We start from the raw sequence: 27053 nt of genomic DNA, 5'->3' as shown, positions 1-27053 counted from the left end.
CAGAACTCAGATCTGAGATGGCAAATGATCTGAATACAGTTTATATGGGACCTAATCCTGCAAATTTTGACTGTGCTGCATTATGGGTTATGCTCTTGGGTAAAAGTGTTGAAGTTTGCATTATATTACTTGGGTTCTTAAAGACCCAATCTCAATTAAGTGTGGTAGGAAGAAAAAAATTGTGTAGTCGATTCAGATAGGTGTATGTCATCCCTGAAACAGTTGAAGGAAATGGCAGAAAGGTTCTTAGCTAACTGTTGCCATTGGATAGTTTTGCACAAACACTGTTGCTTTTTCTCTGATGTTTAACAGTGAAAATGACGGAAGAAGAAGAAACGTGCTGGTGAGTGTAAGTAGGGGGGAAATACCTTTTAAAAGATTAAAATAAAGCAAGTAAAACTCCAGAAGGACACAAAGATATTCAGTGCCTTAACATACTCGGTTATTTTTCTCAGATGCTAATGGATCTGTCATCCAGGCTCCAAATCGGGTTCCGGATATCTTGACTGTAATGGGGCCTGTAATTTTCATCAATTTGCCACATGCTGAAATTAGAAAAACAAATGCATTAATGCAAATAATTACACAACTCTCCTTGACATCAGTCAGAGCACAAGACCAATTGCTCTAAACTAAATAGTTGGCTCCAGGGGTTTCAGGCTTATGGATTGTCATCTTCACTGTGTGAACTTTTATATATCAAGCAGTACTACAAATATATAAAGATATACAAATAAAAATGTATTTGTGTATATTTTTTTAATATATTTTAAAGCATAGTTACATCTTGCGGGCATAAAGAAAAATACTACCTAGTAAAATAATGTTCTGAGCTGAAATGAATACCCCCACCCCCCCAACCCCTGCCTTTTGCTTCCAGAAAGTTCAGTGCAAGGCTAGGATTGATGGATGTTTCAGTTTTCCATTGACCAGGGTAACAAGGAGGTTAAGGGCAGACAGGAAAAAATGAGCTGGTACACAAAATGTATAGCTGTACACAAATGCTTGTGTCTGACTGCACTGTGGTTACTGTTCCAGTACTGTCTGAAGTTAAGAAAGTGAATATGGGAATTATTCAGCAACCTTGGCTGTATCAGTTGGCTTCTAATCCATTAGGCTCATATTAGACTGTCTAGGAGGAAATAATGAGAGTCGATATGATCTTGGATGCTGACCTTCCTAACAACCCAAAAATCTATATTTTAGGCGACTTTAATAACATCCCTATTAGTAACAAGCCCCTGGTGGAATTCATGTGTTTACCAAGAGGCTTAATATCACACAGTGATGTGTAGGTGATTAGGTGAAATAGCATGTCTTTGAAGAAAAGATGTTCCATAAGAATGTAAAAAGAAGTGACACATTTCATTTATTTTTTTAATTTAAAAGTAAGGGCTTCTCAGTGATACATGGTTGTGCTAGGTTGTATAACCCTATCTATCTAGGAAATGAGGAAAACAAACTGTGTCTGGTGTTGAGAGTGAATTTATTCAGTTCAAAAGAGAAGGTCACATCAAGCCTGCATTTTCTACTTTATGCAGCTGGCAAGGAATGTATTGTGCAAGCCTGTTTCAGGCAATTAGAAGGGGGTTAGTGCTGTGGTGACAACTCAGGGGCTGCTCGCGGGGATTTCGTTCACTGCCAGGGAAGTGGGGTATAATGGAAATGAAGATAACTGAGTATGTGCTGAGACCTCAATGCGCAGGGTAGGCTGTGTGTATTTTCTGGGTCAATTCAAAGGCATTATTATATACATATCTCAATCTATGTCTCTTACAATCTTTTGAAGATATTTTGGAATTTCCCAATTTAAAGAATCTTATGGGTTTGCTGCAGTTGGTTATCACAGTACATAATTCTTTAGTCTGGATTTTTTGTACATAGGCTGCGAGTATTTTGTGCTGTCTTTCCACAGCAATGAACTGCTATTAGCTTGGAAAGTAGAGAGACTATATCCTATCTAGGTGAAGGCTGTTATTTTTTGGTGGTATGTCAGTAAATAGTCTCAGAAATGGGCATCAGGTAAACACAAACCTTCGGAGGGGTTTAATTTGGAGTTTGGAATATTTAATTTGGAATAAAATCAGAAAAATAATGAGTAGAAAGAAATCAGGAAAAAATTAATTACTCCTGAATTTGTAGTTTTTAAGATAATTAAAATACAATGAATGTATGAGTTGAAGGGTGTACTAATTGGTGCTTTTAAAACACAGAATTTAAATTAGTAGGAAAACATAAGCAAAGAATTTGGAATTCTGAAACAGTTGCTTCTATTAAAAAAAATACCCAGGAAGCTAAATGTGGAATCAAAAAGTGACCTGTGAAATTTTGGTTCATAACGGGCAAAACTTAAAGAAGAGCCCATGGCAGAGATGTGGGGGTAGTCACAGAGCCCATCTTTGGTGCGCAGCCTGGGTACCACTGTGCGTTGGGCTGGGTACGGGAGCGTGCACGGTGTGAGCTGAATTTGCCAAGCTGTCTGCTGGCATGATGCCTTTTGCCAAGGTCAGGCAGGGCAGACACCCTGCCGGGCACTGGGAGCAGCCAGCGCTCAGCGAGGGGAGTCAAAGCACGGGGGCAGCGAGCTGGGTCCCGCAGCCAAGGCAGGAGCGTGTGAACTTGCCAGCTTTCTCAGCAGCGTGTGTGTTAGCAGGTTGTGGGGAGCAGCACGGGCACACGTCAAGCTTGAGGCCCCACATCTCCAGCAGGAGCGGTGTAAAAGCTTGTAGGCTATGGTGGCTGTTGTGTGTTGGGGTGCACGCACATAACTCCGTTGGGTGTTTGTGTGCATGGTGTGCCATGTGTGACTAATCATGTTCATCCTAATTTGAACTGTACAAGGAACATTATATCGTGCACAATCTGGGTGTTTGTGGCTTGATTCATCTCTTTGTTATGGTTTTCTACTGTGGACTCCAGTAAGTCTGTTTGTGATTTCCTGTATTTATTTATATTAAGGAAGAAGTTGAGTATGAAGTGACCATTAAAAAAGAAAGCAGATGTACTACCAGTGTAGGCTGGGAAAGTCTGTGGGGCAGAATGCATCTGAAAAGATGCCCCAGAGTGAGCAAAAAGCAGGAGAAGGTTTTGATAGATCAATTGGCCAGGAGCTGCTTTGAAGATAGCTAGGAATAGGTAGTTGATAGTCCCAGTATCTGTGACGCAAATGAATATTGGTAGCTGCTATATATATCAAGTGAGTGGATGATTTATGGAAGGGTTTGCAAGGGAAATAAAATCAGAACATTCTCTTGAAGTGTTCATAAACATCATTATGTGTTGTGTATTGTAGGTAATAAATAGGGGAAAATGAAGTGAGTATTTTTTTTCAGTGGTTGCACAAATGACTTCCAAGTGTTTTACTACTTGCACTTTTCTGCTTATGGTCAAATTTGTCATAACATTGTAATGTGAGGGAATGAAGAATTAATTCTTACTTAATAGGTGTATGTCTGTTGTCCTGCATGATACAAATCCAGGAAGCACTATAGTCTAGTTATTAGAGCTTGTTGAGGGGAAGCTTCTGGATTCTTCTGCATGTGTGCTATGAATTGGCATGTAATCTTTGGGAAAGTCATTTATACTCCTGGGATGCTTGTTCCTTCATCTACAAAATGGGGATGATAATATATATCTCTATTGCAGTTTTGTACTAAATGATATTTGTAAAGTTCTTCAAATCCCAAAGGGAATGATGCTTTGGAAGTACAAGTACCACTGCAATCAATAAAGTAATCTCATGCCTGCACTGATACCTCTTCTGCCACTGATGTAACAGCATTTCTTTGGATACATAGAATGTTCTACTTTTGAATTTCTAACCAAAAACGTTACAGTAAAATATTGTTTGGGTTCTACATTATAATCAGATAATAGCTACAAATGAATCCAATGTGTATCTACTCTAATTATTTCTTCATATTTCATAAGCAGCATTTGGTAGAGTATAAATGTTACCCATATAATTTTTTTCCAATTTCATATACGCATCGTGACAAGAATAGGAGGGTCCCAAACATACTGTGCAACCTGCATTCTCTTATAAATACACATGCCTTACATGACTGCCAGAAAACGACTCATACATGCCTAAGTGTATCTGAATTTGTGGTGTGTGCAATCATATGTGTTCTATTCCTATGTGTTTAATTGCATGCAGCATTTTAAAGTTTCACGGACAAATTTCTCAGCAGCTTTGGCCTGAATTTTCTCTTATTCCAAAGACAAGGAGCAAGTTTCAGCCATCACAACTGCTGGGGTAATCATTAAACCTCAGTGAAAGTAAGACAACTGCTTACTGTATGTTAATGAGTGTTGAAAGTGTTGCCAGTGCAGATGGAAGATCCCTTTTAAGTGGCCAGGACAATATAAATAATGCATTATATTGCTGAAAAACACCTGCTAGGGAGAAGAATGGAAAACAGCTATTACACATGCTGGTTAGATAATTATATTGTGAAATGCAGCAAAATCTGTGAAGATTTAAGCCAGATCCTGTGGCACATTGGGGCCAGTCTGCCTTCTGCTGCCGTAGACTTATGGCTATCAGATTGGCATAGACAGGCACAGCTGGATCATCTCCAGCGTGGTGAATGTGGCTAGGGAGAAGGTGTAGGCAGGAGAGCTGGTTTTCCTTTATGCTTACTGCTCTGAACACACAGTACCAGCTTTCGGGAGTTACTCACAATAAGCCTAACGGAAGCTGCTTTTACTTTAAAAGGCACAGAGGGGTAGGCCACAAATACACCCAGTCTGTTAGTAGGTGAGTATGAAAGTCATTTAAATATCTAAGACCAGGGAATAATGCCGATAAAGATGAATAAATCTGTACTAGAGCTTGAGAAGGCCAAACTCCTTTAATAATGGATGTGCTGAATAATCTATTTCATACAAAAATTTTCTGTCTATTGTTCATATACATAATTTTAATAGGGTAGGTTCAGGATAGATAGAAGGGGAAACGTGGATGAAAAACAGGGAAGTTACCCCTGTGAATACACTTAGTCATACTGATGCATAAAATGTACCTTATACTGTGGTCACTTCACTAATCAATGTTAAAAGAACACGCTGTAAAAGCAAAAAAACCCCAAGTTACTCATTAAAGATAAAGTTGATGGTCTTTTGGTGTCTAATAAACTTACTGGATCGCTCACTATCAGAAAATACTGTCTATTTATATGAATTTTCTTGCTTGCTGCAGTATTGCAGTGCAGCCATTTTCTCCTGACTACCTCCTGTCAATGCAGTAATGTGCTATTATGTGTGTGTACTGAGGGGAAAATAGGATCATAAGAAATTTCTGTTTGAAGAAGTCTTTCATGTATTTTAGCCCATCATCACTGTGTTATTTCTAGTGTAAAATAAAGAGATTGAAAATAAATAATTTAAGAGGCTAACCTAACCTAGATTTTTCTTATTCCATTGCCTCACAAAAATAAAGATGCACTGCTTATGAAGTTAGTAACATATTTTGTGTTGTGTGTACCATTTAAAAGTAAACACCCCACAGTTGATAACCAAGATACCCATCACAGGACTGAACTTTGGAATTTCTAGTTTATTCATGTTCAGTGTTAACATACAAAGCGTTTATTTCTCAAGTAGGGTCTGGATTTTTGGCTGTAGCAATCCAGATTGCAATAGTGGTCCCATTCAGGAGTCTCAGAACGCATGGATAGGCTGGGGAGGGGGGAGACTCCATTGTGATTGTAAAGCAGGTAGGTACTAATTATCACCCTTTGGGTAATGGAAGTTGAGGCTAACATTTCATAATGATGCTTCAGGCTGTTAGTTCTTGTAGCTGATACTGAGCTAACACTGATTTTCAGAGGTGCTCGACATTTGGGCAACCAAGATGGAGGCTGCCTGATGTAAATCTAGTGCAGTGCTCACAATGGATTGTTGCTGTGCTTCCTGCAAAAAAATGATGCTTTCTTCCCTAAAATTAGGTGTAAGGCTTAATTATGTTGTATTGCAAATTGGAGAATGGTACATCTCTTTTAATGCTGATATTACAGGTCTAATGACAGTACAGTCAGAGTGGCCTCTCAGGTGTCACAGCAGAGCGTTATTCTATGGACATTTCAAAACTGGTTCCAGTCTACATCCCACTACATCTTTTTTCACACTGACATCCCAAAGATGACCCAAGTAGCAATGCCTGTCTGACCTTTTTTGAAATAATATTTGTAGCTCTTCAACCAGTTGTAGATCTCAGATTTTAAAGTTGTTGTCTATTGTAATTTTCCATCTTAATTCCTTCTGTATACAGCGGTGCAAACTTAGAATGATATGACTGACCTTGGGCTGAGTTACTCTTGACTTTTATTAGGGTAGCACAGGTAAGAATATAATTTTTCATTAAACAAGAAAAAAGATAACTTCATTTTTCTATACTGAGGCAACTAAAAATATACATCCAACAATTTGCCATGAAATTGTTAACTTACTGAGCTTTTTCATGCAGTCTCGAAGCCTGGTTTCTAAACTGAGTACGCGCTGGTGTAGCTCCTCATAGTCATAAGCACCAATTTCTTCCTGAATCCCAGTGAGGACAGTAGACAGATTCCTAATTTCCTCCTTGAACTGGGTGATTAATTTGGCATCAGTTTTGTATTGTTCCAGAACTGGGATCAGCGGCAGGAGCTCATCCATCTTTTCTTTCAATTCCTGCTAAAGGCAATCAAATGTGCATTAGAGCAGTTTAAAGGCGTTCAATCCCCTAATTCCCTTTAATGTAATATTTATGCCTGATTATTGATCTCAGTTACAGATCTATTATTAGTGTATTGTGAAAGTCTTAGAAACCTCAGACTTAATGGTAGTAAGCAGTAGAAAAAATGCATAAGAGAATAGTTTTCTACTGAAGGTACACAATTACCTTCAAGTGATCTGAACCAAACCTGAGGATGCAAACCCCCACTAAGTGTGTCTTTCTTCAGAGAAGGTGATTAGGCCTGAACATACAGTGATGTTCAAGGAGGTCATACCTGTTTGACACTGCTGTCATAGTTGGTGAGCTGTTAATTTCTATGTCACTCCTTAGAAATACTGAATTCATTTTTTTCCTCTGTTGCAGACTGTTTTGCTCTGTTCTGGCCAGAGTGATATATACCTCTTTCTTCTGAAGTAAAAAAATCCATGGTTCTTAACTGTGTTTTCTGTTTGTCGTCCTGCTACATCACTAGGTGCCTTTGGTCTTCCGCAGCTGATCTCTCTTCTGGACTATCATGAATTGGTTTTTTGCCATGGTGCAGTTGTTGTTGTGTTGGCATTCCTATTCTTAAATATTGATTAATTAAAATAGGGCCGCACTTTGGAATCTCGGATTGCCCCTTTCTCAGACTTTTGCTGAGTCTCATACTTTGAGAATTTGTCCCAGTTTTTAACTGATATCGGCTGCTCATCTTTCATTTCTTAATTATTCTTTTAAACGCACATATAAACTGCTTGTTTGAGGTTATTTTTGATTTGGTTGTTATTCTGTAGAAAACCTCAAAGAATCCTTACAGTCAAAAGGTTTTGCTTTATTGAAAAGCAAACAGGTTTGTCCCTTATGTATCGTCTGTATATAGAGATTTGCGTATCTTTTTATAATTTGAAGAAACAGCAGGACTACCATGAGCAAATGCCAGAGAGACATGAGGAGATGCAAGCCTGGACAAAACAAGGCAAAGGATGGAAATAAAGACTTGTTAGGTACTAGCATTAGGTGGTAATAGAGATTGGGAACAGATGAGGACACACAGGGAGACGCTATTGAAGGGGTTAAAAACTCAAGTCCTGAGGAATATCTGGAGTAGTCAGCAGGTTAAAAGGGGAAGCAGAAGAGAACTAAAGGGAAGGGCAAGCACAAGAAAGAGGTGTGGAAGCAAATGTAGTTAGAGGTTAGCTTAGTCACTGACGCATGAGAAGACACGAATGTACAGTTTGTTACATCCCTTGTATTAAAGGATGCAATAAACACGGTAGGACATTTCCAAAATAAAAACCATGATGATGCCAAATGCATTTTTGATAATGAGATGTGAAAGAAGCTGATAGGCAGGACCAGTATGTGAGCTGCTTGAAAATCTACCTCTGAATTTTTGCCTCTCAAGTATTTTCTAAGCCAGCTTGCGAGTTCTGCAGTCTCTCTCCATCACCTAGCTAATATATCCATATTGTTTTAAAAATTGCTTTCATATTGCAATTATTATTTACTCAAAATAAAGACTTATATATGTTGCTAGGAAGTATATTTTGCACACAGGTTATCTTAATAGCTAGAAAATTGCATTTTAAATTGTAAGTAGCTAGAAGTGCCATTATAAATGGATTTGAGAGTATTAGGATTTCTATTGGTTCTATTCTCGAGGGGTCTTCCAATTATATTATAGTAGCAGAATTACTGAAATGGATGGAAAGAAGTGGAGAGTCTTTTTGTCTACAGTAAAAACTTTTATTTGACTGTTTTTATTAAAAACTTAACTTGAGCCTACTTTATGCCAGTTAAAATGAAGTTACTTTTTCCTTGATGAGAAGGAGGGTAGGCTTTGTGACATTGAAAGTGGAGCTCCAGAAGCCAAAGTTTTTGTTACTTCATTTTGAAATTATGAATTTAGGTTTGGTTCTGTGGGGCAGTGAACTTCTAAAAATCATGGGTAAAACATGATGGAAAAAAATGCAAAACTTGTAAAAACATTTGCACTCTTTGGTTCTCTCAACAGGGAACCACAGCGTTAGAATATCTCACTTCAGTAAATGATATAAAGATGGTTTTGGTATTTTCATGATAAAGGAAATAATTTCATTGGTTTCTGCTGACACTGCTAGCTTGTTGCTACGATGAGTGGTACAAGATGTAATTTGTATTGTAACACGGATAGGTGATAGACATATTCTGGCACTTTGTGCCTGCTGATACGAGGGGTTATGCTATATTCAGAATGAGTTTCTTTGTCTCAGTAAAGATAAAGCACTGGAATTTCAGTAGATCAAATTTCAGAAAGCCAGCAGCATATTGTATTATGTTGACCTTTTAAATTATTCTATAACTTGATTGGCTGGAAATCTGTTTTATACTCCTGGCAAACTGTCAAACTGAAGTTAAATGACTGGCCAATACAAATATTGAATATTTAAAAGGTTAGAGTACTGCAGAAATCTGCTACCTTTGACATTGTGTATCAGACATTCAAATTTTGATATTTTGTTCCCAAGGAAAACCATAATGAGAATACAGAATATGTAATGGCATAATACAAATGTGTTGTTATTGTAGCAATGAGTGATTAAGGGGAAAAAAAGGTGGAGACATTTCTTACTACCTGAAAATAACTGGAAGTATGTTCTCAAACTCTAATCTAAACTAAGAATGGTGACATAAAGTTTGGTAGTCAGATCATTAGTGATAATTCCTGATATTAAGACCCACTGGATATTCACTGTCTGAAAAATACATTAGACCCCTTAGCTATGTAATTGTTTAGGTGTCTAACTTCGCACCAATTAGAAGATTAAGTGCATTTTATGTGAATTTTCCTAAACACTTTAAAAATATATATTTGGTTAACATAATGTAATCCTCAGAAGGTATTTGCTAGATCTTATATTGCTGTCTTGAAATATGAATTTATCAGACTTGATATTTAAAGAACTTAAACATGCTCTTGTAATCTTTTTTTCCTTAAGAGTAGTTCAGATAGCTTTTTCAGAATACACAATGCTATTTTGTAATCTCTGCAACTGTCCTTCCTCACAAAAAGATTGCCTTGTAGTTTTTGTTGGCATTAAAATTCCTTGGAAGTCTTTTTTTAATCACACAAATGTGACTGGGAATGATTACCCTCCTCCCCATCCCAAATTCAAAACAGCAAACCTTCAGACATGAAATTAGATCTTAATTGTACTTGATAAAAATTACAATAATCTGACCTATTATAGGCTTTCTTCCCTTCAACTGCAGTAAATGTCAGGGAACAGTAAAAGTGCAGAACTCTCTAGTTGTTTGCTATTAATACCATTGGATCTACCCATTTATCACTGGAGCTTGAATGAATATAAATTTCTCAATATGACATACACATTGATACAGAAAAAAACAGGAATCTGTTTATAGTGACATTTCTCTAATGACTTAATAATTAATAGTTACTCCCTATTACAGTTAAATTGAACAGAGCAAAAGATTATCACCATAAAGGAAGATTTATTATGCTTTTCTCTTTAATGTTGCTCTAGTATGAGCATTTCAAGCTGAGATCTTAGCAGTCCATGCATTGCTGCTTAGTACGTTGCTTCCAGCAGGCTTTCAAAGTTATTGTTAAAATAAAACCTACTTGAAAATGCTTTGTCATTAATGTCTTCCGATCATCTTCAATTTGCCGAAACTTGGCCTTCAGCCCTTTCATTTGTGTTTCCATTTTTAAAACATACTGGAAATCCCTCTGAGTCCGCAGATTTAAAACTTCAATAGATTGGGACATATTCTGAACCTGTTAAAGAAGAACACTCTCTAAATGCACTTTTTGTTGCTTTATTTTTTTTGCTGGTTAGGTAGTTAAATGTCAGGCAATAAAATGTGCTTATGTCAATGCTTCAGTTGCAACTCATTTATACCACAGTATAGTTTTAAATTCCATAACTGCATGACAGTACGAAAATTGGGGAACAGAGCTCACAGAGGATTATCAGGAGCAAGACTTTGAAGCCACACATGATTTGGACTAGCTTCCTTGAGGTAAAGACTGATCCTTTCAGCACCGTTATCAGTGGGCTCAAAGAAACCTCTTGGGCAGTGGAGCCTACTTTGATGCTTGTAGTAGATGCTGACTGTTCTTCAGGAGGTGCTATATAGCACGCGCTTCCTCCCAAGCACTTGGGGAGGGACATGACTTAGATTTAGAGGTTTTGGTTCATATGAAGAGCATGGTTTTTTATTGTTTGTAGGCACTTATATAATTCAGTATAAGGAATTAATGAGAATATCCAAGATAAGCTGGGGTGTGCCTATTGTCAAATAGGTGTTTGCTCATGATTTTGTAAGTAGATATAAAATTAGAAATTTTATCCAATTGCCTCATTGGTAGAAAACCAAATTTCTTTACAGATGAGAAGTAGTGAACGTTCAGGTAACTTTTGCAAAGTAACTTTTTAGCTCTAGCGAGCATTTTTACCACAATGAGGAAGAATAACTGTAATCTAGAGTAAAGTACATATATTTTTAAAAGTATCTCTTATAAAAGCAATATTTTGCCAGTCATATCAATGACACATTTTACAAGTGCAGCAATTCTGTTTCAATAAGTGTTTTGTTTTCCCAAAACCTGAAAAAGGTAGACTGCTGTAAATGATGTATTAGGCACCGCATTGAAGTTTTGGCTCAAGCAAAAAAAAAAAAAAAAAAAAAAGAAATAATTCTACCTTTATAAAAGACAAACCTGGCAGCGTTCCTGTTGTTTGTTGTTTGCAAGAATATGCAATGTTTGAACTGATATTCATGTTTGAAACTAATATATTGCAACCTACAGAATGTATGGATTCAGGAAATACTCTTAAAATACTCTTAAGTATTTTAAAATACTCTTAAAATACTTAAAAATAGTATACATTAGTTGCACTAATTATTGCAACATTGTTGCACAGTTGCCATTAGCAGTTTTTAGAAAGTATTTTTAATGAAAAAAAGTAGTGTTTCTCTTTTCTTTGGTTTCTAATTGTTGAAAGCAGGCAAATAAAGTCCTTCAGGTCTTGGAAGAACTTTGAGTGGTTCAATTGGCAGAACATGCACTCACATAGAGGGTCTAATTAAATGACTGTGCATGGACTTAGTGAAGTCATAATATGACATTACATACCCATAATTACCACAGTTCTATTCATAAGAAAATAGCTTTTAGGGACTGATGATTTAGGTTCTTTTCTGCGGCAGCTCAAAAACTATGTTGACATCTTAACACCCCTCCAGACCTTACCGCAAAAGAAAGTAGGATTTTTATTTATTTTTTTTTTTTACATTAATATTTTAGTGTTTGAGAAATGTGCTAGGGCAAAGACTCTGGGGACTGAAGCCTTCCTCTGTTTACTTAACAGAGAGCATGAGGGGAGGTAGCTCCTCTTCCCTGTGCTGGTTCATCAGTGTCTTCTCCCTGCATCTCACGCTATGGGCCCTGTCACAACCTGAAACGAAGTCCCTGCTGAAGTTCATGGAGGTTTAGGGAGGGAAAATCTGTGGGGATCCAGCACTGTATTAGCACTGGAGTGATAGCTAGAAAATACTGAAAACCGTAAGCTAAAAAAGTGTATTTTTAAGTCTACATTTTATGTTCCTTTCTGCAGCTGTTTGAACACCTCCTCAGGTTCTGTGCCACTGGCTGCAATACAGTAACTATACCCTTGGTTACTTGGTTACAGGGAATGCACAGCGATAGTTTGTGTTCTCATGGTTGCAGCATTTTTTCTGTTGTTGACGCAAAATAACATTTCACTGCATTTACTATATACGCAGTAGTGGATAATACTGTAAATAAGAATTTGGTTGGTTGAGGAAAATTTGCACCACCAGAGAATGAATAAATAGCATTATTTGAGGAAAAAACTAACAAAAGAAAATTAGAACTGTTTCTCTTCCGTACAGTCCGCTTTGCAGATGCTGTCATGTCTATAGCTCGTTATTTGTTGATAAGAGCCAAGGAATGACCTTCAAGAGTCTCATATGATTGAAGCAGAAGCTCTAGTATAAATCCCACAGCAACTAGCTAGTTTGAGGTGGGATTTCTAACTGTTTTTACACAGAAAAATCAGTCCTCTCAGTGTGTGAGGAGGAATTTTGGGAGGAGTAAACAAGAGAGAAGATGCAATTTCAGTTTTCTAGATAAGTGGCTTGAGCTGGGAAAGGTGTGATATAAGGAAAATAGACAAATAATGATTTTTGGTGAGAAGACAGGTAGGGGATTTACCCTGAAGAAATATTTTTATTAGATATCTCTTCAGTACTCCATTATGTATTAAACTTAGAGGGAAAGGAGTGGATTTCTGTGGGAATTTTGGTGATCAAAAGGAGCAATTTGTTGGGAAGACTTACCTTCTCCAGCAGTTGTCTGAGTTGCCGGCTTTTGGCATCTCTTGAACACAGGTTTTGTTCCGGCGCAACAACGGTGCAAATGCAACGGCCATCAGGATCCTGGGCTGAACTATAAACTTGCCACCCTTCCTTGGGGCTAATCTGAGTCTGTAACAACAAAATAATAAAAATAAAGAGAACTGAATGGATCTTTTTGTTTTTTGAAAAACCACTGCCTCTGAACACTCTTGTTTATTTTTGCAGTATATGTTTACAATGAGGTTCCTCCTAGTCAACAGTTATTACTGTCTTAACTAATTAGATTGTGGTTTCACACAGTTTGTCATATCTCACACCTTTATACTAATTCTGTAGAAGTGTCCAGCACACATTGTTTCCAGGGTGGATGAGAACAGTTTTCTGCTTGTGATTCAGCATAAACTAGTTGATTTAATTCTTTGCAAAGGGATGTTATGGTTTTTCATCAGCAGAGAACAAACACGTCCTTTCAGCCTGAATGACTTTTACTTTAGACTAATGGAAACAACAAAGACAGAAGAGAACAAATATAAAACCCCAAAGAGAGCGCACAGTGTATGTGACTCACGCATTGGGAATTGGCTCAGAAGGGGTTGGGGATGTGGGTTAAGCAGGTTTTCTCTTAAAGATGCAGCAGACAAAACTGTTCCCTCTTGACTTCTGCTGCACATATGCCAAAGGGAAGAGAGACTCGCTGCAGGGTAGTGCTGGAAAGTGCCTGGTTAGTTTAGGTGTATGGGGGTCATGGCAAGCATGGCACAGTACAGTTAAGATATTGCATGCCCTTCACTGGGACCGAAGAATTCTGGAAATTCCTAACCTGTTCTTTGTTTTTACAGCAACCACCACTGAGAGAGAAAAGCAAAAAACCACATTTGCTTGCAGAGCAGGCTGACACTGCATTTAGAATTTGTGTGATATCTTCTGTGACCCAGTATCTGTGTAATTAATGGGATGTATAGAAATACACAGCGTAAGAATAGGAGAAAGCAATATAATTAGATGATTGAAAAGATTCAGGTGATGGAATTAAGACTAATGGACACAAGAATTCTTTTCAATCTGCAATTTAAAGTTAATATTATGCATTATTCTTTTCTAGTAATATAGTATTGACTACTGAATTTCATAGTACAGATGGTAATAGATGCCATTGAAGTAATTTTGGTCTGGACACAGTTGGAATCAATTACTAGTTATAATATAAAATTGTACTCAGTGTCAGCACGGAGAGTGATTATTTAAACTGGCCAGCTTTGATATTGATGCTTTACTGGTGGGGCTTAGTGCAGAATAAGTTGCAGAGTTCCTCACCTCAGAAGAGGTGCAATATCTCTGTAAACTGAGGTTAGAAAAGAGCACAGACTTTTCACGGCAATGACTCTTCTGAAGTCATTGACAATAGCAGTGACCTCTTCTGCTGCAGAGCTAATTGAAAAATCGAAATTGTATTGTTCCCTTGTTTTGCAAGGAAAAACAAAGTCTTATCATGTAGATGACTGTAAAAAGAGGACAGCTGAATTTGCCTTAGGATTTGCTAGAAAGGTATACCCAGAGTTCAGTGCTAAATTATTCTGTCTCTATGGTGTTCTCTTCGCCTTAATTTTTAGGGCGAAGGGAACCTAGTTAAAGACATGGAGAACAATAAAAACTAAAGAAAATTACCTCTGCAGAGACAATTTAAATTGGTTTTGAGCAGCTACTAAAATTGCAAGCTTGAACAACTGAAGCCTATGAAGGCTGGTAACCCTTGTGAAGTGTAAGCTCTATTCACTCCAGGGGTTTCCATGATTCTCTTAGAACTTACGCCCAGGTGGTGTTGTCATGCAAGAGCAAGGAAACCAAATTTTTGTTGAAGTTCAGGAACATGTTCAGGAACCTAGAGCTTGTGATTATAATTCCTTTAGGACAGAAATACTGAATATGAATTTATGAAAAATTGTGATATTTGAGCCTTATACCTGCTACATTTAGATTGGTGGCAACTGGTTTTATGCATTCAAGAAAGTTTTCTACAGTGGAGAAGGGATGAGATACTGGGATCATGCACAGTTTATAGTAAAGCCATTATAATCCAGGCTGTGTTATCAAAATGTACTTCTATATTCTAATGATGTCATGAGTGTCTCTCGTCTCTATCTAAGAAAGAAAAAAAGCTTTATTGATTTACTCGGCAGATATTTTCTTATGGTGTCTAACATACAGCTTGATTTTAAAAAGTAACGGCTATTTGGGAAAATATTTCTCACAGTGAGAGACTGTCAGTCAGGCCCAATACAAGTGCATGGCTGTTGGCTGCCTGTGCATAAATAAGCACTCTCATCGTACTCCTACAAATTAGACTACACTTCTTTGTGGTATTCTGTGGTTCCCTGTATTTGGGCCACTAGGGTTCCTTCATTAGTTAGGATGGGTAATATGAGTGATCACAGAGACAAACAAGCATGTGTGTGTAGGTGCACTTTGCTTTTCCGCCCCCCTCCCCTCTGTTATTTTTTCAGTTTGACATTTAATCCCTACCTCAAGCAGAAACTGCTGTGCTGTGCAGGGAAGGAGCTAGAAGGCATCAAAACCTGAAAGAAGCTACTGAATGTACTCTTCAAATGCAGGCTTACTGCTGACAGGCCTTAGTAAACAAACAAGAGAAAACCATAACAACTGGAGAACAGCAACAATAATAAATAAGGCTAGTTCTTGAAAATCTGGAGAGAACAGAGGAGTCCCTACAAAGACCAATATTAATCATTGCCTTGGCAGCGGGCTGTGCTAAAGACTCATTTCACTTACCACCAAAAGATTTATTTTTTCACTTTCACAATTTCACAAAAAAAATTATTTATTTTTTGTATATTATGATAAAATTGTCATAGTTACCTCCATTGTTACTAGTGACAAGCCAAATGGCAGTACATATATTTAATATGGTTGCTTAAATATAAACAGTATTTTTCAATTTGTGTTGCAAATTCAATCATGGTTCTGTAAGAGAGCTGAAAAGAGGAGGCCATTTCCCCAACCCCACCTCCTTGGACAATTCTTCCAGCTGAAGGGAGGAAATTGTGAGTTTTCTTCTTTTTTCCTGGTGCTATATACACAATTTATGAGCTGTGTATACACTAGGAGAGAATTTCTGAAGAAATGCATGTGCTGCGCTCTTCACTGGACAAGCTGCCAGTGGATAACTCTTGATGGCAGCTAAAAACCAGTCAGTGATGACCTCAGTATTACTGACCACCTGCGGAATAAAGTCTCTCAGCCCACGTCTAAAGTTTAGAAAAAGGTAGCAGATTTGGGGTGCTTGGTTTTATGCAAAAAGAACCCCATGTGATTGAAGTTGTTTTTTGGGTTTTTTCGTTTTTGTTTTTTTTTTGTTTTTTTTTTTTTTTTTCTTCCCTTAACTTGGAAGGTGTTTCCAGGCTCAGATAATTGGGTTTTTATGATTGTTTCCCCAGCTCTACAGGTACTCCTGCTACCCCTCTTCAAACACAAGATGTGCATATCACTCCAACTCAGTCGTGCAAAGAGCATCATTGAAATAATACTTAGGAGGCATTTACATCGGCAGTGCTCTGCCGTAGCCAAAGAAAGCACGACAGTTTACACTACTTGTAATCTGAACATGTTAATATATATAAACACATACATATGTATGTATGTATAAATAGATAGATATATGTGTGTGTGTTATAATAACTAGTGTGCATCTCTGAGTTACTCAGTTGTAACTTTAAACTTGGATTTAAATCTTACAGAGAACTTTATTACTTATAATATCATATTGCCACAAGAACTAGCATTATATATTATAGTTCAATGAGCACAATTTACATCTAAGGAAAACAAAAGAGAGCTTTCCCTTGTCTTCTCACCTTCTTGCTGCTCTAAAACACAACAGAATTCTTTCTTATGTCATTTAATTAATTTTAAAGTAGTAATATTTAAAATCTAAGTGCAGTGATGTTTCTGCAGTAATGTTTTTCCTGCATGCGTATGTTCAGTTAATTAAATGTTGATTAGTAAATGCATCAGTTTTAGTTACTAAGTTCTGAGCATAGTGAACTACTGTACAAATAGTTAAATTTACATTTTACATAACATACTATTATGTAAACATCTGATTGCAGTTACAGAAAAAGATACAGAGAGTGTTTTACTAAACATTTTGTAAAACACTCGTTCAGTTTATGAATACCAGTATACTGTTCCCTCTTGTCCAATTAAAGTATTACTTTAATATTTAGGCTTCTCATGAGTAGTTAATCACAGCTTTTCTGTAGGTCTTCATTAAGGGAAGCTGCTGTATACAAGCATCAACCATACAAAGTGGTATTTGTGTCGTTTGTATTATTCCCATATCAGCCTTTCTAAAATCCTGGTACCCAACCTCCTAGTACCAATTTTATTTTATTTCTAACAGGTATTTATTTGCTTAACTGTACTCCAATAATGAAAAATAGGAAAGAATCAGACTCCTTGCATATTGTAGTGAATAGCTAATATATAATATTATTCAGACAAAAAGAAACCTACTGCTAGATATTTTTTTTTCTTTATAACGCAATACATTTTTCTGGAGCAGTAAACATAAGAAAAAAAGTCTAGACAAATGAAATTACATTGCTCTACTATTTTTAGCATTTCATGCTCGAGATGAAGGCATTTGTTCTTAAATATTTAAGGATGCTATTTTAAAATTTTTCCTGTCATAGTAAGCCCACAACATGCTCACTAATGTGCAGTTTTATGATGCCCAAAGAGAAGCATGCATTAAGTGATGATAGGAAGATTAGTAGCTTAAAAAGAGATTTACAAAGAGGCAACAAACTAAAGCTTTTGCTGACACTACTTCAGCATTAAGATGGCTTGCAACACATCAGAGCTACTTACTAGAGTATCTGAAGTGGTTATTCTGGTGGTATTTAGTCCTACCAGAGATGGGAGAGTTTGGGACATCCAGTTAGAGATCATTGCCATGGTACTAAGAACAGCACCAAGCTTCAGCAGTGGAGGACTCATTGCCGTGGAGCTAATGAGTTTTCATAGTGAGTGATTATCATCCCAGTGCAGGCTGGCAGTGAGAGGCGTGACTGCAGCACACAACATCCACAGCATGAAAGGAGATCAAGCTACCCAGATTTAATCATCCATTTAAAACGCTCATATCCTTATTTGCCCTCTGTCTTTCTGCTCTTTACTAACAAATACTTAAGACTATCTTATGCTGACCACTAAATAAGCAGTCTTTTCTATGCTAATAATCATAGCAGTTTCCAGTGGGAGATGGCACGGGTGAATTAACCTCTTTATGGGTGCTAGAGAGTCAATTAGCACTTAATTAGTTCAGTCCTTGCAGAGTGGTATGTGTTCCTGTCTGAAATGCAAAAGCCCAATCACAAACCCAAACATAAATAAACCCCCTACTCCCCATCACTGCTTTGGCAGAAGTATGCTCAGGTCTGTTTCTGAATATGATACCCTACTTGTCCAAGGGGATGGGGAAGGGGAAGAAATGGCAGCCTGCCCATGAAAACACCCGAAACCTTTCTGAACCTTCCTTGATTTGTTGATCTCACATAAATTACAAACATCAGTGGCTTTATAATTTGCACAGCTTGTTATTAAGATATTTGTTGTTCATAAAGGAACATTGAAGCAGTAAAGATTCACATTTCTCGGTGTTCTTGTTCGTTTACAAGCTTTTATACGGAGAGTTACTGCGTTACATCCAGGGCTGGCAGATTCAGTATATTTTAGTTGCCGTTTGGATGGGAACAGAAGACAAGTTGTGAGTTGCTCATGTAGGATTTTGAGACTTTTTTTGGCTCTAATCTGCTGTTAAATATACTGTTCTCTAGTGCTGTAGAATGATCTCCAGGTTCAGGAGCAATTTATCTTTTTCATACATTAAGCAAGTGTGGGGAAAAAAAACCCAACCCACCAGAAAAAGAGAGTGTAGAAATCATTGTGCCGTTGGGGTAGTTTTACTTTTTTAGAATTTTTTTAAAAAGAAGAAATGCTGAGCAAGGATTTCTAACAGCAATTATTTTAGAAAAAGCTTGCTTAGAAGTTTACAGAGAGATACACTACTGTATTTTTCCCAGAGGCAGTTATGGACTTTGTTTCTGAAATTGACTTATTTCACATACTTTGTCTAATTGATACCAAAACTCCTGGGACAAAATAACACACAAGGGCTGCTTTCTCCAGAGAACTCGTGTTGCTTTCAAAATATGAACTGATAATTGATGACGCTGATGTCTGAATAAGAAAACATGATCTTTTTGCTCAGTTCCAAAAAAAAGTATCCCAGTAAAAAAATGTTGCAATGGATCAGTCTCCTTGATCCATTTAGCTCCTTTCTCTAGTAATGGCTGGCAGTGGATGCTTAAAAGAGGAGTGTAAGAAGAGAACAAACATACAGTAATATTTTTCTTGGTGTAACTTTCCGTCAGACTGTGGTACTTACTGGGCCAGAGGTTGTGACTACTGTGTATTCGATAGTCTTTCGTGATGCTTTCTTTCATTAATTTCTCAAGTAACTTTTTAACTTATCTGTACTTTTAGGAGGCACAACATCCACTGGCATGGAGTTCCACAGCTTAATTATGCCTTGTGTGAAAAACATACTTACTAGAAGTCATGATTAGATTGCGAATTTGAGAAAGGCTGGTGTTCAGTCCAAATCTGCAATTTTCCACTGAAAACCCTTTTTTTGGAAAATGATAACCTTCATCTGCTTCCAACGACCAGAATTGCTTTCAGCTACTTAATAGAAAAACCCCTTCATCAATGCATTTGGATACTGTAAATATGGTAATCAAGCCCATGAAGCAAGTAATTTTTGTTAAATCTCATAACACTGTCGATACTTTTTGAGAGCCAGTGGTGACTCTACTTTCTGTTGTTCTCTTGACTCCAAAGGAGTCAACAGCAGCAGTAGGTTTCATAAATCAGCTTTTGTCATGGTGTCGGCGCTTACCCTCTGGGGTGTGTTGTAGGGCCTTGGCCTCCTGCTTGTCTGGAGCAAGCAAGTGCTGCAAAACACTGGCTCCAGCCAGGCATCGGGGTTTCCTTACTGTGAAAACCAGAGTGCAAAGATGGCTGGTATGTGCCACATTTCAGGCCTGTATGGGCTTGTGGTGGTGCAGGGATATGCTGCTGGATCCAGAGATTCAGAAGCACTCCTGCGTTCCATAGTTCTGTCATGGCAGCTGTTTTACTCTGCATATTTTCTGTATTTTTGAAGATGAATTTCATAATAGCTTGGATTGTGTGGTGGTTGCCATTATATGTATTTCTCTGAAGACAGAGACCTGTGGCGAGACACCCTTGATATGGTGTCTTAAGTCTGAGAGGTCAGTCAGACATTACCTGGTCCAGCATGATGAAGGGCACAGCGAGCGGAGGCATTTGAGTCTTTGAAAGAGAGTTCATGTTTCTGTGGAAATAGGCTCAAAGTTGCCCACTGAACACATGTGCATATTGAACCATCCAGAATGACATCGAGAGTCAGGCTTTTTGCTGAACTGTTACACTTGATTGGCAATTTATCAATTTCCTGAGTAACTCCACTGATTACTTCCAATACAGATTAGGTAACATTTGGCAATGTTGCATATTTTTCTAGTTTTATTGGGTTCTTCTGAAGTACCTCAGCATCCTCTCTAGACTTAACACAAAGAAGATTGTCATTCACCGGTTTTATCACCTTTTTTGTTCATGTCTTCTTTCAGAAGTTTAATAAGTGCTTTAATTCCCCCAGTTCCAACACGTTTCCTTAAAGTCATGACAGATTTTTTTTTTTTACCACATTGAGCTGCAGCTGTTAATATTTTTATTTTTCTTCTTTTAAACATTTTCTATTTCACGAAAGAACATAATCTGTCTCTCCTGACTTTTTTAACCTTGGACGAAGTACATTCAAAAGACAATAAAAGGCTTTTCTAAAGTTCAGATGAATAATTACTGCTTATTATCCTCAATCCAGTGTATTGTCAACTCCTGCAAAGAACGCTGTTTATTTGGTTGTTATGATTATTCCTAACAGATGACATGCTGCTTGGTTTTTGTGACAGAGGATTCATTAATGTTGTTTAGAACTTTATTTTCTTCCAAATAATTTACCTGCTAAAGAGAAAACCTGCTGATGTGTGATTCATGGTACTGCTGCTAGGTACATCTTTAAAGAGCGTAGCAGGAGATAATCCTCTAGTACTCCTGGCTGGTTATATAATTTAAAATTACCATATATTTGGTATCTGGATTCCCCATAGCACTGAAATTAGATCCCCTATCACTGCACAAGGATTTTAAAGTACATTTGCACTGTGGTGCAGGGATGCTGGCAGGTTCTAGAGGTACATGCAAGTCTGCTAATGCAGCCCTAGCCCAGGGACTGGCAGTAGTGTGGCTTACACTGGAAAGCTGCAAACCCATTCCTCTAGGACTGTAAGTGAGTATGTGGCATCTGTGTCCTACGCCACTGCAGATTTAATGCTAAACTTGGGTTTGTTTACATAGGCTACACCTTCCCCCTAGACAGGAACATTATTGTTCAGTGTAATAGTCAATATTCTGTGCATCTAATATTCCTCGTTTCATGCACCCATTTGTCAAATAATTTCTAGAGACTAGCATTGTGAGAGAAGACATCCGTGGGAACGATTTTTCTCTGAAAATGTTTCTTTGCTGAACAGTGGAAATATGCACTGGAACTATATTTTATTTACGTTCTTATTGGAACTGTAGAAATGTCCAAAAAGCCTTTCTGTCAAGGAACTAAAATTTTAGCTGTATTTTGCCATAAATTTTGGGGTAAATTAAAAAATGGTAAGCAAACAGAAAATATTTAGTGAGAAACACATCTGAAATCACATATACAAAGATCTTACCAGAAGCCACAGAATAACTGAAGAGTTATTCTCTTCTCATTAGGAACGAGAAACAAAATCTTACGATCTGTGTTTCATTTCAGCTCTGTGTTTTGCTTTTTTTTAATTAAAAAAAAAAAAAAGTGCAATTTCGTATTTCTAGTCTATGGTAAACTGCCATGAAAGAGTTCCAAACAAGAGTTAGAAAGCAACAGCAGTTCTAAAATCTGAACGTTATTCTTTACTACCCTGAAATTTCTACTGGTATGATAACTTCCTCTTTTCATGGCTAACTACATCTAAAGTCAGTAAAAGCTAAAATATTGATACAGAATGACTACAGATACCGTATTTTGATCTTACATGTAAGTATGTGAATCTCAAGCAATTTCGGTGTTGTTAGCAGAGTTACTGTATACCAGTTCTGTAATATTCAATTATTATAAATTACTAGGGGTATTAGAGGTATTATTAAAGCATCGTATGGGTGCCCTAATTTATTGTTATTACATAAGAAGTTGGAGGCTCTTCTAGTCTCTGATATTTGCTTTCACTTTGAGATCCTGTTACATTTTGATTTGGGTTAAATAAAGTCTAATGTAAATGAGAATACAGCCCAACGTTACGTTATCACAACAAAGGTATGATAATCTTTGTACTATAAAAAGTAATTAATGTCAGTATTAGAATATCGACAAAATAAATGTCCTGAGAGTCAGCAATATGTGAACACACACACACACAAAAATGCATGAAAAATGTCTAATTACCTCCTGTCTGTAAGAAAAGAAATAGTGTTTATAAGAAAGAGGAAATGGTGAAGTTCAGCAGCAGTCACTTAACCCCGATGCCAGCTTATTTAATTTATGTAAAAAAAGTTATGTTACCTCATTCACAAATATTTCTTAAAATTCAAAATCGTGTTCATGGATAAATGCTGTAAAGGCTTTGCCTAAAACCTTGCATTTTATGCAGATAGAGATCAAAGTAATTGCATAGTCATGGTTCAGATGTCTTAAATAGCTTCCTTGGAAGCAGAGCAAAGGCAGGAATCTTAAATCTCACTGTTTGTGCTTTGACAGGGCAGGTTTAGAAAGTGAGCTCGTGCATAAAAGTCAAAGCTTCCCTTGTTATAGTGTTGTTCTTCTATGGAGTTCTTTTCCTCCATGTGACGTATTCTAGTCGTGACTCAGTAGTACATTGATTTTAAAAAAAATGTATGTCATTACATTAGTCATGTTCCTGAGCATTATTATTTATTCACATAAGGTTAATGCATGTATAAAGCAAAGTTCTCAGAATTTGAATAGCAATTAGAATTCATAGAGCTCAGGTGGACTGAGCAAGTACAACTTTGCCCTTTCAGTTCAATTCCAATTCTCTGAATTTAGAAACACTGAGAAAACATTAGTTTTTCCATCTAACTCTATGTTTTTGTTCAGCAAATCCCTCCGGCTTTGCAGTGTTACTTGTGAGTAGTAATATCCAGGTTCTTTGTCAGAGCAGACTGAGGTATGTACCCTTTCTAGAGAATATCCTGTCCCCAGCTCATCTGGGCACACACAGGGACATTCTTCAGTCAGGCATCTCCACTGATAGTAAAAGGATTGAGCAAGGGGATTTTTTAAAGTCTGTTGTCCATTACATGCTTCTATACCAATGCTGTTGAGGTGACATTCTTTCTGAAGTGGTTTTAGCTATCTGCTTGTTGATTTTTCAGGCTTTAGGGAGCTTCCTTTGAATGAGGGAAAACATTGCTCTTCGAGAACATTTTCATGTTTTTTTCCCACCTATTCTCTTGTGTTCTGCTGTTAGCAGTTCCCAGGTGTAAAGTGTACAGAGTAACAAAACAGTGTGTCTACAGTGGGCATATTTCAAGATGAGTATTGCCTGAAACCAGAAGCAGGCTGGGTGGTGTGCTTTAGGAAAGTCTGCAGTTAATTGAAATAGCTGGGCAAAAAGAAAATGGGCAAGGAAGGACTAACTGAAATGAAAACAAAAACTCCTGCAGTTGATTTCCTCCCATTTGAATTTTCAGTAACATTTATATTGGATACTCAGTAAAACCTCATAAGCTTTTCCCTTAAATGTGTGTTATGATGATGGATCTAATGAAAGAAAAAGCCTTTAGGAAAATCACCCTTTTCTGTTCTGTCCTGGGTGATCAAGGTTATTCATGGTTACTCAAAAAGCTTCTTTTCTGAAATATAAAGAGATATCTATTTAGTAGAGAATGACTAAAGATTGTGCAGAGACACTTTTTTGGTTCAGCAGAGGCTGGGAATCTGCATGCTTTTGGATGATCCTGGGATCTTTCCTCTCGCTTATGAACATCCCCAGAATGGCAGGGTGCAATGTTGGATCGTCCTGGGTCTGGGTTGCTTGGGCATCACAGAGTACTGCAGTTTCCATGTTCTTTTGAAAACTGTAGGGATTGGATATAAGGATTTATGCATAATTCCTCCTGGAGTAATCCTCATGCTTAAGGTTTTGAACCATGTGTAATTTTGTCTTTTTTCCATCCTCAAAATACCTATTATTCTGTTGCGGGTGGGTGAGGCAGGTGAGTTGGTTTACATTGAGGATAAATTTAAAAAGAAACTTGGTTCTTCAAATATGTCTAGAAGCTGAAATTTCCCATGAATTTAGATTATACATAGTACTGGAGTAGAGCTTGAGCCATGAAAATCAGTGAATTCTGTTGTAATTTAATAAAATAAGTGGTTTCAGCTGGCTCTGACTGCAACTAAATGTCAGAAAACAGAGACATAAGATTCTTAGAACAGAAGTCCATTTAGACTCTGTGAAAATGGCCAGTATAATTAAACCTTCCTCTTTATGGTTAAAGTATGCTTACAGCTTTTGGCAGTCAGTGGTTTCAGACTCCTAAACTGGAGATTGTCGGGGGTCTGTCACGTTTAATAACCACAGGTAAATTTTTTCAGGCTCTTTTTAAAATCTCCTTGAATCTCTGTGAGTGAGAAAAAGACAGAAATGAAGATAGTAGAAAAGGTTTTTAAAATAAAATTCCCTGTAAAAGGGGAATTTTGGCTTTGGGAAGAGACTAATAGGCTATGTCTGTACTTATAAATACAACAGGGCTGGGGCATGGGTTGGACACTGGCCCATAGCAAACAATGCTCCTTGTTATTAACACACTCCCTGATTACCTTTTCCTTTTATGCCTGGGCATGATTCAGAGTTAGGTGGTTTGGACATGGATGCAGCATTTCAGGAGGGAAAGAGAGTAGTTTTGGTGTGTGGAAAGGTGCTGTGCCTCAGGGTCCAGAGAACAGCTCATCTCATTTTTATTTGGTAGCATGGTTGTATTCACATTTGGCTAAGTGCTGTCTTTGGAACCATCTACTGTTGTTTGATCCCTGCTGTATTCTGACAAACAGGTCTTTGTATGTTCTTCGTAAATGAACAGCTTTGCATTACAGAAACACTTGGCTTTATCCTCCTTTTTATGTCCTCATGCAGACAGTTGTCAAGACTATAAACTGACTAATGAAAAATTGAAATGGGGAGGGTTCTCCTGTTGACTTGCCCTTCATCCCACCAAGTGTCATACATTCTTTTGGCAAGTCTCTTCAACTGTCATGTCATAGTGATTCCCTCTCCTAACATATACCTGTCATATCACCTATAAGGATGAAATAGGGAAAATTCCTCAGAAGTCTAAACTACTGCTTACTTCCAGTAGTCTGACACCCCGAAGGCTGCAGAAAATTTAGATACTAGCCAAAAAAATTGTAGGTTTAACCAGTATGGCACTGATAACGGCATTTAAAGGCTGTAGCATCTTCCCATTAGGATTTTCTAAGCACAGCGGCGTTAACATTTCCCTTCTGAGATATCAAGCTCTCCTTCATTAGGCAGAAAGCCCGAGAAAGAAAATTATGTGGCTGTTCAGAAAGCACTGCATGCGTTTCCTGCAAAATCCTCAAAAAAAGAAGATTTTGTGAACGTGTCTCATTGCAAGTGAATCCATTTTTAATGTATACCGTTTCTCAGTGCCATTCTGGAAGGAGCAGTTTACTTTTAAACAGGAATGAAAGCGTACAAGGAGTGTGAGTGAATATTGAGAAAATTCCACAGGTGATCTTTCCTGCAAGACAGAATGCCAGTAGAGTTCTCTCTAGCAAAATGCTTCCTGCAGTTTCAGTTGGATACTGTAATCTGTTCTAAATGCTGTACAGTGCTTTGAATACAACTAAACAGGTGCTGTCTTTCACTTCAGAGATGGCTGCATTTCAGTAGTGGGTAAAATAGTCCATGTATATGCCACAAAGCATGATCTGAGATCAAAGGTGCTGTAACATAATTTTATGTTTAAATAAGGTTATAGAAAGCAAACACGTGTTATTTTGTAAGGCTGTAACAATCCTAAAAGTTTCTGATTTGAATAATGCTGAGAAGAACTAAAGGTATTTATTTGGAAATGTATCAAAATTTTATTACTTGAAGTAAAATAATACTGGGTATCTCATAGAGCTCTGAAATTATGACATATTATTTTTCTAGCTGCCTTTTTTATTTTCTATTTATATATTACAGGACAGAAATGAAAGTTTTAAAACATATTTCACTTTAAAGGATTCAGTTGCTCATTTTTTACGAAGTTTGCCCTTTACTCTGTTGTTCGGGGTTTGGTTTTTTTGTTGTTTTTTCTTTCTTGCCGAGATTATCAAAACAGGGTGGCTAGGTCCATCCTCGTGAGGGATGGGTGCTGCCCTCTGCAGGGTGCTAAGGGCTGGCATGCTAATAGGAGACGAAGCTTTTTATGGATAGGGAATTTGTCTGCCACATTTGAAGGTCCAAGGTTCTGTTCCTGGCCTCTAGCGAGTGAAAAGAGAAATTTATTAAATTGGCGCTGTCTGAAGATGTGCCTGGGAGAAATGCACTTGTGTAATGCACAGCAGCAAACAAAACCAAATGTATACATGAAAAAAACACAGATGTGTCCCAGATGTTGTAAAGATCAGTGCTCTTACCTTTTGTGTGGTAACACTGGCTTGTACAAATAAATAAACCACTAATTAAACGTGGTTTAGTCTTGGCTACCATTTTCCTGAAATGACAAAGTGTGAATTTTG

General features: G+C 37.4%; 1 protein-coding gene across 3 annotated transcripts in view; it reads right to left on the bottom strand.

The window, feature by feature from the left end:
• Window positions 1-27053, bottom strand: part of OLFM3 (olfactomedin 3) — a 63202-nt gene that overhangs the window by 2608 nt on the left and 33541 nt on the right. The window contains exons 2-5 of one of the 3 annotated variants that reach the window (XM_054213242.1): window positions 13067-13213; window positions 10323-10478; window positions 6453-6675; window positions 439-545 (exon numbers count right to left, since the gene is read on the bottom strand). In XM_054213242.1, the coding sequence (XP_054069217.1) occupies window positions 439-545; window positions 6453-6675; window positions 10323-10478; window positions 13067-13213 (633 nt within the window). The remainder of the gene's footprint in view (window positions 1-438; window positions 546-6452; window positions 6676-10322; window positions 10479-13066; window positions 13214-27053) is intronic. The other 2 variants (XM_054213243.1, XM_054213244.1) reach the window with 2 other exon arrangements.

Source organism: Rissa tridactyla, chromosome 8 (genome assembly GCF_028500815.1).
Source record: "Rissa tridactyla isolate bRisTri1 chromosome 8, bRisTri1.patW.cur.20221130, whole genome shotgun sequence".
Taxonomy (NCBI): Eukaryota; Metazoa; Chordata; class Aves; order Charadriiformes; family Laridae; genus Rissa; species Rissa tridactyla.
This window is presented reverse-complemented; position numbering and strand designations above follow the sequence as displayed.